We start from the raw sequence: 21,304 nt of genomic DNA on the forward strand, positions 1-21,304 counted from the left end.
TGCCAACGTTCAGTACAGATGCAATAGCTTCTTTGAGTTGGATAACTGTTCCTATGGAATAACTGCGCTTAGAATGTGATAATTCCCAGTTTCTTTACGGGGTTATCTTGGATAGCAGAAATACCTGCGTGGGCAAAAATCAAAAAGTGGGCTGCGCCCACTAAACACATCGTTCTGAAAACCTTACTGCTTCCGCTCTATTAAACACCTTGATTGTCATAGTATTAATCTCTGAATAATCTTCAGGTAGGTTTCAGCATTCAGGATCGCTAATAAATCCAAACTTATTTTTGATTTTTCTTTTCGAATTCTTTTTTTTTTCAGTCAGCCACTTTTTATTTGCTGTAAAATCACATCATCATGCTGGCGGCAGAGGCTAAAAGCATGGTTGCCTGACGAGGTCTCTGCCCACGTAACAAAACGAGCAACCTACAGCAGTACCGAAGAGAGCTGGTACAAAAGTGAGAAGCATTGTTACAGTTAGTACACGCACACATCCTATACAACATGGCTGCACTTAACCCCTATGGACAGTTTTTTTTTAAACCACATTGAAGATTCGCTCAAATATCACAAAAACACGTAAAAAGAAGTCAACAATTGAAACCAAAATTTACATTTATCATTGTTACTTAACAATCTCAACGGAAAACAAAATTGCCCGCAGTTCACGTTTGAACCTTTTTCTGGGTAGGCAAAAATCTAAAACAGAAGCAGAGTTATTTAACACGTCTATTACCTGGTATTCCAGATCTTGTTTTCCATAATTTGTTTTGACTTTTTCTTTCTGCATTTAGGGTTACGGATATTATATTGAGCCAAAACGTGTCTGAACACTGTGGAGTTTCTTTTTATATATTCGCTGTCCGAGTATCCATAGAAAGAATTTACTTGCTGGTAAAACATCAGATCTGGGAAAAATTGGTAGCGTCGACAACAATCTAATAGGGCCAGTGTGCTTTGGTTTGGTTTGGTTTGGTTTATGTGGTTTAACGTCCCAAAGCGACTCATACTATGAGAGACGCCATAGTGAAGGGCTCCGGAAATTTCGACCGCCTGGGGTTGTTCAACGTGCACTGACATCGCAGAGTACACGGCCCTCTAGAATTTCACCTGGATCGAAATTCGACCGCCGCAGCCGGTTTCGATCCCGCGTCTTCCGAGCCAGCAGACCAGCGCTATAACGACTTAGCCACCGCGGCGGCCAGGGCCGGTGTGGTTAAGAAAAATTCGGAGGACACGTTTTTGCTGCAGTTGTAGCCTGTCATAGTACCCTTTTGTCATAGTACCCCCCATGCAAATTACGTTACGCGCTGCATTTGAATCACTGATAGAAAAAAGTGGTTCTTTCCTACCTTTGTTGTGGTTCCAGGTCGACCCCAGTAGATGGAGCTCTGGCGACCATAATGCTCCGGTTCAGGTGTGTCTGCGAAAGAGGCGCATTTTGAGTTATCTAAGAAGAATTTTTAATGAAAAGATACAATAGATCTACCGCGGTCTCCTACCACTGGGCGTGGGATTGGTAAAATAATTAAAGCCTGATGATGGCCTAGAGTTGTGTTCACGGGTTTGGTATAAGGTAAATTTAAATGAAAGCGTTAATAACTCGCAGTAATATAAGATTGCGCGACAGAGTAACAATTGCTCAATGTAGTGATGGGAATTATGTGTGCTGTTGTTGGTGTGATCTGTTCAAAGGATGATTTGGTCAAACGGGAACAATGCTACAGTCAGACTGAGGGTGACTTTCGTAGCCACAGTCTTTTTCGTGTCTTACGTCCTAAACCATCTCCCAAGCCTATGATTGCAAACCGACGAATATTAATAGTTCGAAAAATGTTTTTAAACCTATATGATTTGACATCAATGCTATTTTTTCAGAAACAGCGCTTTGTGTTTCAAGGATTTCGAAAATTTCAGGTGTCAAGGATGAACTTTATACTGCAGGATTCATCATAACGATGCTCCCGCAAAATAAGAACATCTGAAACCTGGGAGAGGAATCAAAGAAGCTAATTATAATACACATATGACATTAAAATGGGCAAATGCCTATCAGAGAGGGGAGTAGAGGGCGCACTTAATTGGCGAATCACTGTATTCCGAACGCTCCTCTAAATGTTTTTAATATCCGGATGTGTCGAAGTGAAACCTAAAGCGAAGCGAACGACTACTAGATGTTCGTACACGGCACAATAATTTCTTCAGAATGAAATTTGTTCCGCAAACCTATACCATCCGCTTACCTAACTGAAAATGAATAAAAGATGCCTGGCTGATTAATTACGAGGAGTATGGGCGAGGTAATTTCGAAATCGAAAAAAAAATCGCAGCACCGAAAACTTGCGGAGATGGGACGTAAAGGCGACGATTTTCATCATCGCACCTTCTAAGGTTCCCTTGACTGGACTGTTTTGAGGAGCAGTCAGTATGTTTATAGCGACATTTTTATAAACGCCCTAGAAATAGGCCTTTCTCAAAGCGCTAACTTTACGGACAGGATCAGCGAAAAAGCGAAGCGGGAACAGCTTACCTTCCTCCTGCGGAACGTGACGGACGTTGGCAGACATCAGGTTCGATCACTGCACAGAATTTTACTGGTAGAATTACATTTGATATCAAAGCCGTAACATTTCCGGTTTGAAAAGGTGTCCGCGATTCGTGTAAAACTTTTGAAAATGCTCTTTGTATTGATAACTTTCTATTTGTTTAGGAGATTTAGGATAGGCAACGACACCAAGGTCTATTTGTTCCTATGTATACTTTACTGTATTATTTGCGAAGTGCCGATTTCTAAGGCAATTGACAAACCAGCCAGTTAGATCGTTCAACTTTCGGGAAAATTGTCGATCTTTTCCGAGTGACGCCTTGAATTTGCCCACTTCGTCGTCCCGGACATTTCCAGTCAATGCACCGTACTTGTCATGATGGCACGAGATGAACCGGCGTCGCATAATGTACTACGTCGGCACAGACACAGTCTTGTGGCTGATTGAACATATCACCTTCTCTGGCAGCTCACTGAAGATGTACGACGGTTCCCATCAAGGTTTCAAACGCCGCTTCTCATCTTCAACTTTGCATTTCGCTGAAGTTTTCGGCAGCGACATTCGAACACGGAACTTTCATTGCAAAGAGCATATGCTCTTTCTGTCACAAAGGATGTAGAAGTTGTTTAAATAGATGTGGCAGAAGTGAAATACAAGTTAAACCAGGCTACCGCTGAGAGACGTTTGGTACAGTGACACAAATAAAATAGTAGTAGTAGTAGTAAAAACATTTATTTTCACAGAAGGAAGAGTAAGGGAGTAGGGTGTTGGGGATAGATAGAAGTGGAGCTGCAGTGGTCGGTATTCCCTAGTCCAGGATCCCGTTGGCCTCCGCCGCTGCCTTGGCCCTCGTCACCAGCATAAGCTGTGTGCTCGGGTCGGAGTCAGCCAGGAGGGCCTCCCACTGCTCTAGACTAGGGCTATTTATCTTTGGTAGTAAAGGGCTTTTTTCACAGCCCCAGGTGGCGTGGTACGTTGTGGTGTAGCCCCCACACCACACGCACTCTTTCGCATATCTGTTCGGCCACATTTTATGATACATGGCTCTGCTTGGGTAGGTGTCTGTTTGTAGTCTTCTGAGCGTGGTCTTCTGAGTGTAGTCTTCTGAGCTCACTGAATATATACACTCTTCCCATTGCGATTTAAAACGCCGCTCCCATCTTCAACTTTTCATTTCGCTGAAGTCTTCAACAGCGACGTTCCAACAAGGAAATTTCATTGCAAAAAGCATGTGCTCTTTCTGTCAAAAAGGCTGTAGAAAATGTTTAAATAGATGTGGCAGAAGTGAAATACTAGTTAAACCAGGCTACCGCTGAGAGGCGTTTGGTACAGTGACACAAATAAAATAGGTTCCCATATATTGCCATAAGGGGGAGGAAAACAGGAAAGACCCTCCATCCACAAAAGAAGGTGTATAAAGGCGGTATGTTCACCTCAACGTTTCCAAGCAACAAGAGGAGTAGGACGTATGCAAGAAGTACTTGAGGCATGGAGGGCCACTCCTCGACGCAATCTGTAAGCCTTTGCAGAAGAACTTGCATGGCACTGCTATTATCGATATAGGCTGAATCCGCTGAATTCACTGGGTATTGGGAGAGTTTATCGATACCTTTGGCGCGTTTCTACTGGGATATGCACTGTCCGCGCCTTTATTTAACAATCAGTATTTTCCTCGTGTAAAAAGTTTACGTAAGCGATTCGCAGTCAAGAATAAATTGAAAGGCAAGAAGTTATTGCTTTTAAATTTCCCCTCTAGAGATTTCCACTCTTGTGTGGAAATTGTCCGCTTGAACAGATCGTATTGGTGTGCTAACTTGGTGAAGAATAGGAAAGGCGCGTGTGTTTAATTTTCTGCTAAGCTTTAGAAAATATAGGTCGTACTAAGATAGCACGAAAGTGCTTTTTATTTTTATCACCTCCTTTATCTAGGAGCAACACATTTGCAATCTGCATATTCTGAGCAGCAACAGAGCTAAGGAAGTAGGTTTTACTCTCTTGTCAGGCGAAATCAGGTCAAGGACACGTTTCACACTCGCAGTGCTCGTGTGATCCTCATCTCGTAATTAATAATTGTATATTGCCTGTAATGCTGATTTGATATGCTTCGCAGTTTTGAAAAATACCTTACTGTATATCGTTATAGTTGTCCCGGATGCGGGAAGTGGGAAGAAAGGTATGGCCGCAGACTGCTTATGGTGTCAACACCAATAAAATGCTCAGTAAGCATACCAGAAAGCTCTTGGCCAGCCACAATGGTAATATCCACACTCAGGCTTCGCAGTACAGTTTCACTTATACATCGCAGAAGAGTGTTTGAACGGTTAAAAATATAATGTGTTTATTCGTGTCAATCAAATTCACCATCAAGTTATGCCGCTTGTTATTCTTAAGCTTAGCATTATGTGACTCCTGAACGAATTAAACGCATCCTTTCCACTTAGGGGATTCTACTCTATGTATATCTGATTCTAAGCGATTTGTTGGTTTGTAATTCATGGCTTCCCTCAGTTTTTGTTAATAATGAGCGACCTGCGCGAAAGGTGTTTTTTGCATAGTGAAATTATCTGACAAGAAGGCGCCATACATGTAATCGACATCAGGGAGCCGAGCATTTAGAATTCAATCTGTTCACTAGGGACGTTTTCGGGGGCCAACAAGTCGAAATACGTGGCCCATACAGACTTACCCATCACTTGCAGCATACCGAAAATAAAAAAAAATCTAAATTGCTTCATAGGCGTACACCACGGAGCACCTCGTAGGTTTTGTGCCACATTCAAACATTAAAGAATGCCGAGAATTTTGAAAATAAGCACCTACTATTCAAGAAATTACGTACCGCACACTAGGTAGGCATACCCAACAATTCTGGACAAAAGCATCCTTGAGCTGGAAACGGTTTATAAACGCATTTCTTTTTCGTATAAGATAAGATTCCATTGCAACAATAATTTCGTCAGCAGATCACCCTGCGGTAGACTTGTATTTTTTTATTCCTGTTCTTACTGCCGTCACAAGCGTTGTCCATTGATTTTCTACGGCAGTCTTAACTGTTTTATCGATCGATAGAGATACTTTGAAAGAAACATTTTGCAACATATCAAAATAATCGATCTTTACGTTTAATATTTTCAAAAAAGTGTCTTGAAATCGTCTAATATTCAAAATTTGGGCCCGAGAAAGCTGGGCATGTATAGCAAACACTAAGAAATGCCAACGTTCAGTACAGATGTCATATAGATTCTTTGCGTTGGATAACAGTTCCTAAGGAATTAGCGGTGCTTAGAAGGAGATAATTCCCATTTTCTTTAGGGGGTTATTCTGGATAGAAGAATTACCTGCGTGATCAAAATTCAAAAAGCGGGCCGTGGCCACTAGACACATGGCTCTGTACACCTTACTGCTTTGGCTCTACTAAACGACTAAATTAGCATAGTATCAGTCTTTGAATAAACTTCAGGAATCAATCAATCAATCAATCAATCAATCAATCAATCAATGCATTTATTTCAACTCGAGGTTGAAGGCCACCAGGAGTAAAAGCTGTTCTACGACAGCTTGAAAGGTGCCTGGGGGCCCATACAAGGCAGCAGTGGTTACAAACTAAATTACAGTGTAAGTACATATCTTCAAACAATCATTCGAACAACTATACAGTACAATTATTAACAAAACAATCGTTGTTAATGAGAATTTCAGGTGATCGGCGTTCGGCCTCAATTCTTCCTGAACATCAGAAAACATAGCGGAATTGACATTGTGGGGACCTGCCCTGCAGCCCCCTGAGTTTGCTTTCCCGCGAGGCACCGTGCAGCAGCAGTCACCCCGAGGATGAGCGCGTTCCCTTGTCAGTTACATTAACTGGCAAGAGAGGGCGCCAGCGTCGCTGCGCGGGAGACTGCTGAAGCCTGCCCGCGGGAGATGGGGTCTCTTGGGCCGGGATAATCGCCGCGAGCGGACGCGTCGCTCGGGTCTCCGCTCTTCGCCGACGGGGCGAAGAAGCGACGGGGAGACATGCTCCCGTACTCGTCCCGTCCGGCCTGCGGAGTTTATATCCCTTGCCCTAGCACGGGCGAACATTCGCTCGGAACCTTGCTGGTGAGTCGGACGTCCTTGATTCATTAGCGTACCTTGTTGCTAGCTGGCGTTATTGTTTCTGTAGCAATAAATGCCTGTTTGTGTCAGCCATTGTGTCGTTCCTTTGTTCCCTCAGAGCAAGGCCCGCCGTGGTCGGCGAGCGCTCGGTAGCGTACGCGATCACGGGGTGGGGTCCGGGCGGCTTTGAACCGTGTCAGCCGCGATTGAGTGGGGAGAAAGTACCTATCTCCCCAATTCAACCCCACAACATACAATACAAAGTTAGCATGATTATTGTAGACAGGTTGTTTAGTGGGTTACAAAATACTGTCGCAGTTAATTTTTACTGTAGGTCTCGAAATATACATCCCTCTTTTCATAATCGTTCAGAAGAAATGGAAGTAGGTACTGTAGGGACTGACAGAGATAATCGGTACGGCGGTGTGGTACAAACCATCTGTCACAACTGCGAGTACGACCATCGCTTTTTTGGGTACGTAAACTTGCGGTGTTCTTTAAAAACGTTTGAAGGGCATTATTTGCGTAAAAGAAAGTGTGCAGTAAACGAAATTCTAGATATTGTTTTGCTTTTATTATTTTATACCTCACAAACAATTCTTCTGTCGGATGGTAGTACGATACATTAGCAATAATACGAAGAGTTTTTTTCTGTAGAAGAAAAATTGCGTTAATGTTACTAATCGTTGTTGTTCCCCAAACAAGCGAGCAATAGTTTAAATGTGACGTGAATAATGCGTGGTAGATGTGAACCTTTATTTTTTCCGGGAGATAATGTCGGCATCTGGCAAGTGCTCCGCAGCCGATGATAGTGATTTGCGCAAGAAATCGATGTGGTGTGTCCATTTCATATCAGACGGGAATGTCCCTCCTAAAATCCTATGTTGGTTGACAACTTCAATAGTAGCAGTACCGAGTGTTAAAAGATGGTGCATTATAGCCTGTTTGCCACTCGGTTTAAAAATTATGGCTTTTGATTTTTCTGCGTTAATCTTAAGACCATTGGCAGTGGACCAGTTGATTATCTTTGTCATCTCAGGAAGCTAGGTTTCAGCATTCGGGATCACTTTTAAATCTAAACTTATTTTTGATTTATGTTTTGCGAACACTGTACCCCTAATGCCAATAGCGTGACGCGCTGCATTTGAATCACTGATAGAAAAAGGTGGTTCGTTCCTACCTTTGTTGTGGTTCCAGGTCGACCCAGTAGATGGAGCTCTGGCGACCATAATGCTCCGGTTCAGATGTTTCTGCGATAGCGGCTGAGTTTCAGGGAGTCAACAAGAATCGTTAATTCAAAGATAGAATGAAATCTTCGACGTTCTCGTACCACTGATCGTGGGATCGGAAAACTAATAACTGGCAGTAATATAATATTGAGCGACAGATTAATAATTCCCTGAAAGTAGTGATGCAAATTAAGTGTGCTGTTGTTGGCGTAATCTGTTCAAAGGATGATTTCGTCACCGGGAACTATCCTGCAGTCAGACTGAGGGTAATTTTTGAAGGCACAGTGTTTTTAGAGTCCTTCGTCCTAACCCATCTTCCAAGCCCATAATTCTTAACCCACGAGTAACAAAAATAGCCATAATGTTTTGTTGCGTAAGCAACACTGGCCAATGTTGAGCAGTTTCGCCGGCTGCGCATGCGCGAGGAACAGTGACGTCGCACAGAGCAGAGCTGGCGCGCCGGAGCCAGCTTGTCTATAGCTTTAAATGGATATACTAGTCTATAGCCATCTAAACAGAATCAGATGGCTACCAGTCTTTAGCCTCATATACATACATTACTCTACAGCTATCCAAAGAGGTTTTGACGGCAGCTAGTATATAGCTTTAAGTGAACATAGTAGTCTATAGCCATCTAAAGAGAACAAGACGGCTACCAGTCTTTAGCCTCATAGACGTACATTAGTATACAGCTAGTTAAAGAGGATTTTATGGCAGCTCGTCTATAGCTTTAAATGGATATACTAGTCTATAGCCATCTAAACAGAATCAGATGGCTACCAGTCTTTAGCCTCATAGACGTACATTAGTCTACAGCTAGATAAAGAGGATTTGATGGCAGCTTGTCTATAGCTTTAAATAGATATACTACTCTATAGCCATCTAAACAGAATTAGATGGCTACCAGTCTTTAGCCTCATAGACGTACATTAGACTACAGTTAGCTAAAGAGGATTTGATGGCAGCTTGGCTATAGCTTTAAATGAATATACTAGTCTATAGCCATCTAAACAGAATCAGATGGCTACCAGTCTTTAGCCTCATAGGCGTACATTAGTCTACAGCTAGCCAAAGAGGATTTGATGGCAGCTTGTCTATAGCTTTAAATGGATATGCTAGACTATAGCCATCTAAAGAGAATACGACGGTTCCTAATCTGTAGGCTTGTGCACATACTTTTTTTTGTAGCCGGCTGTATGGAATTCATTAGTATCATGTCTTTAGCTGCGCTGGCATTAGGATCGTCAATAGCCGGCTACAGGTACTCCTGTCGTCCTTTATAGCCGATAATAAACGGCCATAAAAGGTGATAGCTCACCATAGGCTTTTCTATAGACGGCCATAAGCTACTTTTGTATGGGACTAGGGTGCGTTTGATTACATCAAAATGGGTTGTACAGTCATAGACAAGTTTGCAGTTTGCTGAGTCATGGAATTTTTTTCTGCGCTGTCTTCTCAATCAGGAAGCTAGCATTTGTTCCAGAGGATGGAGTATGCTTGCAACATAATGCTGTTATGCATTTCATTCACCTGCTTTGTGCGTCAGCACACGAGTAACTTTTTTGTTCACGACTACATAGACACATTTCAAGCAGCACTCAAAGGACAAGTCTCAAAATCCAAGCTTTTTAACAAGCATTAACATGCATTTTTAACAAGAATTTCTTTACAAGCAATGATGAGAAGCCCATGTAAACCCTTTCCTACGAAGGTTATGGCTATTCTGTTCCGTGTTTCCATATGTCATTCTCCAAATTTTCTACTGTACCCGCGGAACTATGCATAAAAGTCTGTGACGGTCGTCTTATGACGCCACCTGGTGTGAAGCCGCTGCTGAGAACTTCCCGCACTTTAATGGGAACCGATTTTCCAAAGAGACGTTCGCAAAAAGTTCAGCCGGTGTCGTTGCTTACGTGCTTCCCGGAAGTATTCGGTACAAAGATTTCACATCATGATTTCTCCCGAAGTTTGCAAAATGCTACAGCAAAAATTCACAACGAAGCAGTCTTTTCCAGCGCTGTCGTTAGAGCTCTGCGCATTGAATTGCCCAAAACGACCTTTCGAAAGTGCCCACCACAATCCTTGAAGCCAGTTCAGTGCATACACAGCGCAACGGAAAGTCCCAAACATAGCAAAACATTACAAGCACGTATTCGCTGTGCAATGAGTTTCCCCATACCTTAAGCCGAATTCTGTGGACAGGAGATGTCGTGATTTCTACATAGTGCGCAAAGGGTCACCATCCAGCTACAGTTACTCTCAACCATCTCGTCGTTAGGTAATCTCAAATTTACAGCCACACAATAGCCACTGCAGGATAAAAAAACTTGTACATACTTGTAAAAATACAAATAAATCTCGAATTGCCAAATGTGCGATAGCATGAAGGGCATAAGCACACGAGACACAATATATCACTGGACATAGGATTCGGTGTCTGATTAAATCAAGAATATTATCGTAACGGAGCCTTCAATCCGGACGCAGATTAACGACATCACTTAGATTTTCAGAGTGAATAAATAAGCAACTATGGCATTTTGGCTGCATGTTATACGAAATTAAAAAAATCGGAGTTGAGAAGGCTCTATAGAAAAAAAATAAATAGAAAATAAAAACGCGCGCACTGTGCGGTGGCACTTATTGTCACAGCTTGCGCTCCTCTAACGGCACCAGCGCGTCACTGGCTGGCTCTGGAAAGCCTCGAACACCTCGACAACCTCGATTCCGAGCAGCTCGAGCTCCGGCGACGCTCATGTATAGACCTGGCGCGGCTATGTCGGCGAGCTATCTTGAGCGGAGTCTTGAGCATCCACTTGTCCGCATCTTCATCGACCCGGTCGCGAAAGGTGTTCATTGCGTGGACCTTGGTTGTCTCCGGCAGCACAACCCACGCCAGCGCACCAAAGGCCACCAACAAGAGGGACGCCACGGCGAGCACGGTGCCTCGGACGCTGCTCGACTCGATGGTTTCGACGAACGGAGCCATGGTGGCTCCGAGCCGGCCGCACATGTAGCCTAAGGATATGCCGCAGCCTCTGAGAACGGTCGGGTACATCTCGACTGTGATGACATAGAGGCTTATGACGGCCAAGTCCACGGCTAGCAGCTCTGCGACGAGAACCGCCGTCATCAGGCGAGAGCTCAAGATGTCGCCGCTTCCTGCGGGATACGTGTTGTCGAACAATTGCTCCCAAGGTGGTAGCATAGTAAAAAAAAAAAAAACGTTCCTTGTGTCTCGAATTCTCAGAGTTGGCATACCAGTAGTCAACAATTTCGTTTCCTCTAAAGCCACAATAACTGTTTTGGAAAGAGACAGCCTTCGCTGGCGATAAACGAAACAACGTTAAAGTCTCGAAGAGCTCATGGGCCCAAACTCGGAGGGCTTCCTGGCGTTCTTCTAATTACCCGCCGTGGTGCCTCAGTGGTTAGGTCACTTGGCTACTGACCAGGAGTATCCGGGTTCGAACCCGACCGTGGCGGCTGCGTTTCGATGGAGGCGAAACGCTAAGGCCGCACGAATGTCAGTGCTGTGCTGCTGTGCGATGTCAGTGCACGTTTAAGATCTCCAGGTGGTCAAAATTATCCTGGAGAACTCCACTACAGCACCTCTTTCTTCCTTTCTTGTATAAGTACCTCCTTTATCCCTTTCCTTAGGGCGCGGTTCAGGTGTCAGCCGTATGTGAGACAGATACTGCGCCTTTTCCTTTCCTCAAAAACCAATTTTCAATTTTTCATTCTTGTAATTAGTGTTCTGAATCTTCGTCAGGCATAAAATTCTAGCAAACATTACGGCTTTAAATGTCCTAGGTTTATGGAATTCAGTATGTTGCGGAAACAGCAGGACGTAGAAGCGATACATACAAAGATAAGAACCGGCTCAGAGCTGATTTCAAAAGGCCTTGAATTTTATTCCAGCGTCGCCATTTTCAAGCATTCCTAATAATTTTGGACAAATTAACTTTTACACGGGAAACCGTTTACGAGCGGAATTTTTTGATATAATGTAAGATTTCACTATAACAACCAACGTATCAGTAGCTCATCTGACGATAGTCTTGTTTTTTTTTTTTGCTGTTCACGTTTTTGTTATCATCAAAAGGGCTCCCCATTGGTTTTTTATGGCAGTCAGTTAACTGTTCGATGCGATCACTGGAAACACTTTAAAAGAAAAATTTTGCTATATTTGACATTACCGTCGATATTCCCATAACCGTATCTTACAATTTTGAATTTTTCAAAATTATTGCTCGAAAAAGCTGTACTTGTGCGCACGCAAGTGAAAACGTCTCATGCTCAGAATATCAGGTGAGTACAACGGCATTAGAAACTATGTCGTCATGTTCACTTTCGTGTCATGCTTTCGATAAAGGTAAGAGAAGCTTCTTCACTTAAACATTGCTTCGACCTTAAGTTGAGGGCGTTCGGACACTCGCTGCTACATTGTTCATTTTGGGCGCCCTTACAGACACCAATTAGGAAGGCAGGAAAGGAGTTCTGTTTTCTGCCTGTGTGCGCAATCGTGCGCACAAAAGATGAAACTGAGCGCTGTACTCCATCAACCACGTAAAACAAAACAGATCTTCCTTTCCAGAACTTTTCCGGAGTAAACGCGATGCTGAGGACAGAACTTTAGTTGTTTAAAGCACCTGCTGATAAGTGTGTCGTGTAAGCCTAATACTAAGCCTGTGCCTAAGGGGCGAAACGTTCCTTTTTTTTCCAACTAAAAAATTAAGCCCCTTACCAGGCACGAAGAAGGAAACTCCCGCCAAGCTGGCCATCACGCTGCCAAGAAGGACCAAGCTGAGCGCAGTTGACAGGCGCCGCCCCTTGGTGCTAAGCAGGAAGACATTGGCTGCCACAGTTGGGATCGCGAGAGCGACGAGTGCGCGGTAGACGACGCGGTCCTCGCGGCTTGCCCTGAGCCGGTAGGAGAAGCTGTTCGCCAGGAACCAGCAGCCGTATATCACCAACGTCTCGTTGCGCAGCGCCCGGTTCGTGAACAGCTCTGCCGGTGACGCCTCCAGCATTCCCTCACCCGTGGTCATGGTGGCTTCGGCTCTCGCCTTTCTGGCTTCCTGCCTGATGACTTCCAGCCGTTTGCCGACAAGCAGCATGTCGGCGCCGTTCATCCGGGCAGCCGACATCACCACCTCCGCGGCTCTCTTGATCCGGAACGTCGCCAGGAGCCAGCAAGGCGACTCCTCCACAAAGTACACGGCTCCAATTAGCAGCCCAGTGGGGACCATGCAGAAGAGCTGGATCAGAGACCAGTCATAGACCCAGTCGTAGACCAGTTCGCCGTAGACGTGGGCCGCTGAGAAGCCTCCGGTGACGGCAATGCTGCAGTAGAGCACGCGTCGGGAAGAGTCGGTGACTTCGAAGAGCAGGACGATGGAAATGACGACCAGGCAACCGGCGGACGCGGAGATAAAGAACCTCAGTGACGCAAACATGAACAGCGTGCTGGAGAAGGCGAGCAGGATGCCGGACACGATGAGGATAGATAGCGAAAAGCCGAGGACTGGACGCCGGCCAAGACGGTCGGCAGCTGTGCCGACGAAGGGCATGATGAGCAGGGACCCGGCCATGTAGCAGGCAGTCAGCACTGACATCAGCCAGCGTCGGTCGCAGACCAGGTTCCACTCGCCCACGATCGAGACGCGGGTCGACGCCTGTGTACAACGCGACGCAGGAGGCTTACCAGAAGACGCAGCTTGGTACTTTTCCAAGAGTGCACTGATCTCGTGAATTTCACGCTGGTAAAAAAGTTTTGGACTTCAGCCGCAGCCATTTTACCTGCTGATGTCACCGGCTTTAGTGGGCGGAAGGGCCGTGAGAAGTATACCCAATGAATTTTCAAGAACTCTGCCAGGTTCCTGCCATTTTGAGAAGCATAACTTCACTCTTTTAGCAGTTAAGAGACAACTGTTGTTAGGAGCACCGAAGTTATCACGCTTTGACTTGGTTCGTCCTTCGGAGGCATGGTGCTGCGAATGCTGATCTACTATGCTCTGGTAGGATGATGTAGGATTCCTGCGAAGACTAACACGAAATGACGACAGGACACATTTCTGGCAGGACATGTTGGCTCCATGATTACGTGTTACGTCATAAGTCACTGTGGTTAGACCTTGGGTACTGGCTCCCCGACAAGGAACTTGTACCGGCAACGTATTCGGGCTCGAGAAAAGTGGCTCATGAGGTGATGCTGCTCCTTACAGCAGACACCTTAAGTTTTTCAGCTCAGCCACCAAGTCTCTTCGGTTTCGAATTGGAAGTTGAAATTCAGAGAAAAAAAAGTGAACTAGTAGAATGACGTTGAAGGAGTGAACAATCATTTTTTACCAAGCAGTGATTTTTACTGCGTCAGCTTTCTTTGGTGGGTGGCAAATGACGTCAGTCCAGAACGTACATTATCCCATGCAAAACTTCTTGTTGAGTCTCAAGGCATAATACTGCGATAAGCAGTATTCGGGTTCAGTTGAATGCTGCTTCGTGCAGTATTGACTCGAAGCGCGGTGTTCCGTAAAACGTTGCGAGCTGACACAATAGCCAAAAATAGAGCATGTAGGCTTCAAAACAGAGGCTTCAGCTGAGCTAATTTGTTGTATACAACGTCTTGATAAATTATACATTGAACAAAACGAGGGAATTCACCACAGCGAGGTAGGTATTCCACTATAAATATGCTCCTTTTAAATATACGTGTCTACCCGCTAAAAGGACCTTCGAGACCTGCAACCGAGAATTCAAGGAACGAGGCTGACTGAATTGAAACGAGGCGACACTGCTTAGAATTTGAAGTGTGCGCAAGTGTTTTTTTGAGGTCGTGATTGCTTGAAAGGGGGTAGCTGTTGTGTCCATGTTTGATGTGCAGCATACAGCCCTTTTTCCTGCATGTTGCGAAGTTGAAGGCTTTGTAGTGATGACAAACACTCCAATTTAGACTCCTCGCATTAGCTAGATTTTATAAAAACGAACACAACCGAAACTCAAGCGCTCTTTTGCCGTTGAGCTAGTGAATATGCATATGCTTACAGCATAGTCCCAGCCGGCGTCGCAGGGCACAGTTTCCCGGCTGTCGCGGGAGGAGTTCGTGCTTTGAGGCACGAACGGAGGCTCGTAGCGAAAGCACCCGCTGTACGATCCGTCCAACTCGACCGGTATGCTGGCGTTTTTCCATGTCTCCGGCGGCAGGTTAGCGTACGCGGCAGGGGGTCTGCACCAGTGGTCCACGGGTCGCGCCAGGTTCGAAGATGCCTCGGCGTGCAGGATGGTGCAGAACACTGACAGCAGGGTGCAGAGCAGGATGAGCCTCTGGAACACGCCGTGGCCGAAAATGAGGATGTGGTCCATTGGCGACACGGTGGCATCGAAGGCGACGGAACCCGTGGCTACCGCGGTAGCCGTCTGCGGCGCGACGGGATTTGAGCCCGGCCTGCCCTCCGGGGACAGCGGGGAAGTGAGGGAGAACACGTCCGGCTTGACCTCCGGGGACAGGGGCGAAGTGACGGACGACGCGCCTACCGCGGTCGTCGCTGACTCAACGGGACCGGTGGGCGGCTCGACGGCCGTTACGTTGCCGCTCTCCGTTAGCGCCGTGATTTGCCGGTCCGGCTTGGCTGCAGAAGACCTCTTGCGGTTCTTCTTAGCCATATTCCTAGGCTTTGAAAGACCAGGACGCGGTGAAGCCTATTCTGGTTCGAGCCACGTACGAGCGTGCATGCGAGCTCGGCAAGGGGTTCCTTCTTCTTTGCCGGTGGAAGACAACGCGTGGGCACGAGCTCTCAATGCTTCCTCTTCATCTGAAGTTGCCGGTATGAAAAATGAACTGGAGCTTCGAGTTATTTTCTAAACTTTCGGGAAATTTCTCACAGACTCACAGATATATAGGATGAGATAAATTTTATGACGAAAAGATGGCATAAATAAACACATATGAGGTCCTGAAACTAAGTAATTATTAATGGTCGTTCGGACATAGGATCTGATGAGGTAGGTCATAGTAACGGAAGTGAATTTAAAGGGCAGGTAAAGGTAGAATGGGGTAAAAGTCAGGTGGGCATTAGGAATTAGCTGTTGCGGGCAAAGGATGGCGGCACAGCGAGCGCAGTCCTAATTTAGTGACGAATGCGAGCCCAATTTCTCCTTCAGTTGACGTAGCAGGGCAGGAAGAAAGAATACAGTTACAAAGTTTTAACAGAACGCATGATGAGCATGCATTTGTCTATTTGGAGTATTTCGTACTGTCGGGTTCCTTCCGCCAGGCATATAAATGTTATTGATCGGTCTAAATATACACAATGCGTGTAGTATTGCTTATGGACAACTTCAGAAATCCTGTACATCAGATCTCGGCTGCTGTTCATGAAGCATTTATCCTAAACTTTTCTGTATCGTATAATCTATCGCTACCTACAGCACCCTGCTACGACTACCACGATAAATTCTCAATTATAATTAAGCCATGCGGTGTTGAAATTATGATCAAATTATTGAGACTCTTATCAGCTCCGTGTTTACTCTCACACAGGCTCAGGAGGCTTATCACAGGAGGAAAGCCAAAGAACAACTGCAGGAACACTTGGGAGAACTCGCATTGTCAAGCTCATAAAAAGCTAATTAAAGAACAGCAAATCAAAAGAGAGCAGGCTACCGCACATATCTCGCATTTAGCTTAACAAGGTAAATCGGGACAATTTTTGTGGAAAATTTCTATCATTTTCTGAGCGGCTAGCTTCGAAGTCAGATTCCAATATACTGTGGTATCTGCTTGCCTTATAGAACAAAAAAAAAACATGCAATTAGTGCCGCTTTTGACTTCTTCGCTGTGGTGCTCCAATCGCACTAACAAACTATGGTTGTCAGCTGGGTTCAGTCCTAGAGCTCACAGACAAGAAAAATTGAGCGGGCTTACGCTATGTTACATAAAGCACGAAACTCGGCGAGAGCAAATAGATGCGTTCAAAAGTTTATAATCGCTTGGCGAAGTCTTGCTAAAAGCGTTTCCCCAAATGATTGTAAAACCACAAAAACCGACCGTTCTTGAGGTTGAGAAACTATGAGGCGACAGCCAATGATACAGTTCGGCATTTGTAACATAATACCCATCGCGGGAGCTCAGTGGTTACGGCGCTAGGCTACTGATACGGAGTCCCCGAGTTCGAACCCGACCGCGGCGGCCGCGTTTCAATGGAGGCGGAACGCAAAGGCGCCCGTGCGCTGCGCGATGTCAGTGCACGTTAAAGATCCCCAGGTGGTCGAAATTATTCCGGAGACCTCCACTACGCACCTCTTTCTTCCTTTCTCCTCTCAGTCCCTCCTCCATTCCTTGCTTACGGCGCGGTTCAGGTGTCCAACAATATATGAGACAGATACTGCGCCATTTCCTTTCCCCAAAAACCAATTTTCATTTGTAACATAACACTCTTCATAAGGAGAAGATTGAGATAATAAATCTTTTTAAAACATAATAATCACTGGTAAAACAGATGAGTCATAAGCAGTTATAAGTGAGGAATAAGTGTTTTGCGGCGCAAAACTGAGGGAGGGAAAATTAGTTTCTAGGAAAAAAAAGAGATCAGTAACCATCGAACTACTCTGTGGAAACCCGAACAGCTCCTTGAAGGAACGGATGATTTAGATATTATTGAAAGAATATATAAACACATGCTGTTTTGGAATGCTCTTGGTTAATTTCCGCCGCACCTTGGCATTTATAACATATACGGACATCACACACGGGCTCCTTTCGACTTTCGCCTCTATCAAAACGCGGTCGGGATTACACCAGCTTTCCCAGACTCAGCAGCCGACTATATACAATTGTAACTTCCTGCATGAAGAAATAAAAGCAAAGCGCACGTGCATGTCGACTGGCACCAAGCGGACCAAGCAGCCATATACGCGTAATGGCCGATTCACACGACGGACTGTTCGCCCGCGGCCCGCGCATCACGTGTTCGTGCGTCACCAAATCGAGAGGGGTGCTGTCGGCCCGCGGGCTGGACAACCAAGGAAGTTGAAGTGCCTCTCCCCTCGCGGGAATTAGCGGCGGCCCGCGAAGATGCGCGCGCCAACTCTGGCAACCACAACTTTTGCCAGTATTTCGGCTGCCGCATTTCGCAAGAGTGGCGTTGAGCTGGCGCGCTGTTTTGACAAGCTGCACTGCATTCGAAAGGTACCGTGACAAAGCGATCGACTCCGCTAGCAAGATGACCCAGGCCATTGAGGAATCGGACAAAGGGTCGCACCTGCACCATTCAATCGCAGTCATGGGTCGGGAGGAAAAACCAGTTTGACCAGCCTTGCCAAACGCTTTTAAATAATCTGGCAACAGTGGTAAACCCAGCGCGTCGTCTACTCTTTTGGTCCGTCGCATCCGCTTGACGTCATCGGATAGCAGGCCAGTTTTTAGTGGCGCATGAACACGTGATGCGCGGGCCGCGGGCGAGAGAAATAAAAAAAACTTTATTGGCGCCAAAAAGTGGTCAATTCAGCGGGACCCGGATGTCTTCATGTTGAAGTTCCTAGTCTTCCAGGGGTTTTGCCCTTATTCCAGGGCCCCACTGAGCCTTGCTACCTCATGCGCATGCTGGACCAGTCCTTTTTGGACCGCCAGCACGCTGCTGGTGAGCAGGTTCTCCCACTGTTCCGCATTGGGCTCCTTTAGTTTATGGAATGTATAATTGTTTATACACTCCCATGTAATATGGTATAAAGTGGGGGTGGCTCCACAGCACTTGCATGTGTCCGCGTACTGGTTTGGAAACATTTTGTGAAGTATGTGTAAGTTATGAAAGCTTCCTGTTTGCAGTCTACACCAACCGACTGCCTCATATTGCGTTAATAGCTGGTGTGGTGGAGTATACGCTATCCTCTGTCCTCTGTAGTGATTTAGGATTTCCCTCTACGATGGTTCCACCGTTGTGGTGGGTTCAGGGTGACTTGATGTGTTTGCTCGGTTGGCAAGCTCGCGAGCTAGATCGTCGGCCCTCTGATTCCCAGTCACCCCGGTGTTCCCCGGCACCCAGAAAATTTTGTGCTGAATTTCTTTGTTCGGGGGTCCCGCCTGGAGGATGATGCGAAGCGCTCTCTTGCTGAACCTGCCATTAGTGTAGTTCCTGCATGCTACTTTAGAGTCAGTGATTATTGTGAGCGATTTATTTCTGCGGTATCCTTCAGCTACTGCTAGCCCAACAGCAGCTTCTTCCCCCTCGGATACTCTGCAGCCGCTCATTGATATACTGGTGACTAGGTCCCCTTGATGGTTCACCACCACCGATACTACTCTGTGTTCCTTCGTGTTTCTGTTCCATCGATGCAAAGCCACATCAGTGTATACTACATTTGTTTTTTCAGCTAAGTGCTCTTCTACATACTCCGCTCTCGCAGCCTTTCTCCTTGCATGCAGATTAGGGTCCATGTTGCGAGGGATTGGGCACACCCTGAGTGTTTGGCGAATGTTATCAGGTATGCCCGCAACCCTATCTTCCACTTCTTCACTTAAGTAGCCCAGTCTTCGGAGGAGCGCTCGGCCGGTGGTTGACTGCTGGAGCCTGTACATTTGGGCCCCTATTTTAGCTTCCTTTAGCTCGTCAAACGTACTGTGGACTCCCAAATTGAGAAGCTTCTCGTCTGACGTATTTCTTGGTAGATTTAGGGCCGTCTTGAAAGCCTTCCTGATTAAAGTGTCTGCTTGTTCTTTTTCGTGCTGTGTCATCTTGTGGTAAGGGAGTGAGTATGTTATGCGGCCGACCGCCAGGCTCTTGACTAACTTGATCGTGTCACTCTCCTTCATGCCAAATCTTCTCTGTGATACTCTGGCGATCATTATGCTCACCTGTTGCATTGATTGTTGGAGAAGGCTTAGGGTGTGGCTGCACTTTCCGCTGCTTTGGATCCACATTCCTAACCCTCTGATAATGTTGCGTTCCGGGAGGACCTGCTCTTCGATTTTTATGCTGTATATTTCTTTGGATGGTCTCTTGCCCACTCGTAGAATTATTGACTTCTCGTTGGAGCATGCCAGTCCTCTCTCTCTGACGTAGTTCTCCACGCATGTGGCTGCCTGCTGCAGGAGATCTTGTTTTTGCCCTGGGGAGCCCTGGCTGATCCAGATCGTTATATCACCGGCGTACATAGCGTGCTGTATTCCCTCTAGCGAACAGTCCGTCGTGTGAATCGGCCATATCCGCTGACGTCAAGCGGATGCGACGGGCCAAAAGAGCAGACGACGCGCTGGGTGTAGCACAGTTGCCAGATTATTTAAAAGTGTTTGGCAACGCTGGTCCTCCCGACCCATGACTCCGATTGAATGGTGGAGGTGCGACCCTTTGTCCGATTCCTCAATGGCCTGGGTTGTCTTGCTAGCCGAGTCGATCTCTGTCACGGTACCTTGCGAACGCAGTGCAGCTTGTCAAAAGAGCGCGCCAGCTCAACGCCACTCGTGCGAAATGCGGCAGCCGAAATACTGGCAAGAGTGGTGGTTGCCAGAGCTGGCGCGCGCATCTTCGCGGGCGGCCGCTAATTCACACGAGGGGAGAGGCACTTGAACTTCCTGGGTTGTCCATTCATCGGGCCCACAGCACGCCTCTCGATTTGGTGACGCACGAATACGTGATGCGCGGGCCGCGGGCAAACAGTCCGTCGTGTGAATCGGCCAATAGCAGGCCAGTTTTTAGTGGCGCATGAACACGTGATGCGCGGGCCGCGGGCGAACAGACCGTCGTGTGAATCGACTCTTACAGTGGTGCAACCAGCGCGTCGTCTGCTCTTTTGGTCCGTCGCATCCGCTTGACGTCATCGGATCGCAGGCCAGTTTTTACTGACGCGTGAACACGTGATGCGCGGGCCGCGGGCGAACGGACCGTCGTGTGAATCGGCCATAAACGAATGTACCGACGCGGGAAAAGCGGATACGCCTGTCTAATGTTGCTCGAACTGAATCGTTAGTAGTAAGACTGCTATATAAGTAGTGTGTTTGAAATGATGGACCAGATTCTCAGTTTAAATCGAGGTTTATTATGGGTTTCTTGAGCGCACGAAGTTAGTGCTAGATATTTATTACACAAAATCTAGAACTGATTGTGAATAGATTCTAAATCATAATTTGCGCGTTTCTTTTTTTTTTTTGGGGGGGGGGGGCAGCCAACTTGCAGGATAATGGCACATTCCTATATGTTTAAGGAACTGAAACGAAAGCCTAATTCTCTGAAAAAGTAAAATTGCCAACATCTCTTTGTAACAGCCTGAAATGGTTGGACCTCTGAACGTTTCAAACACCTTATTTTTTTTTGCTTTGTACGGGACATTCTGCTAATGCACCTTTTTGAAGACAGTGCATGACGGACGCCAACAGTCAAATAAATTGAGGAGCATATGGGATTTTTCTTTCAATTCGTGCCGTTAACCAATTCGAAATTGTCA

The 21,304-nt window shown here is 46.2% G+C and overlaps 1 protein-coding gene across 1 annotated transcript; it reads right to left on the minus strand.

Annotated features, from left to right (window-relative positions):
- Positions 1-10,553: 10,553 nt before the first annotated feature.
- LOC144134150 (solute carrier family 22 member 7-like) lies at positions 10,554-15,532 on the minus strand. The gene is made up of 3 exons (XM_077667117.1): positions 14,915-15,532; positions 12,618-13,632; positions 10,554-11,035 (listed from the first exon to the last, which is right to left on the minus strand). Exons 1-3 carry the CDS (start codon positions 15,530-15,532, stop codon positions 10,554-10,556), a joined length of 2,115 nt encoding a protein of 704 aa, XP_077523243.1.
- Positions 15,533-21,304: the final 5,772 nt, after the last annotated feature.

The sequence above is a fragment of the Amblyomma americanum genome, chromosome 5 (genome assembly GCF_052857255.1).
Source record: "Amblyomma americanum isolate KBUSLIRL-KWMA chromosome 5, ASM5285725v1, whole genome shotgun sequence".
Classification (NCBI taxonomy): Eukaryota; Metazoa; Arthropoda; class Arachnida; order Ixodida; family Ixodidae; genus Amblyomma; species Amblyomma americanum.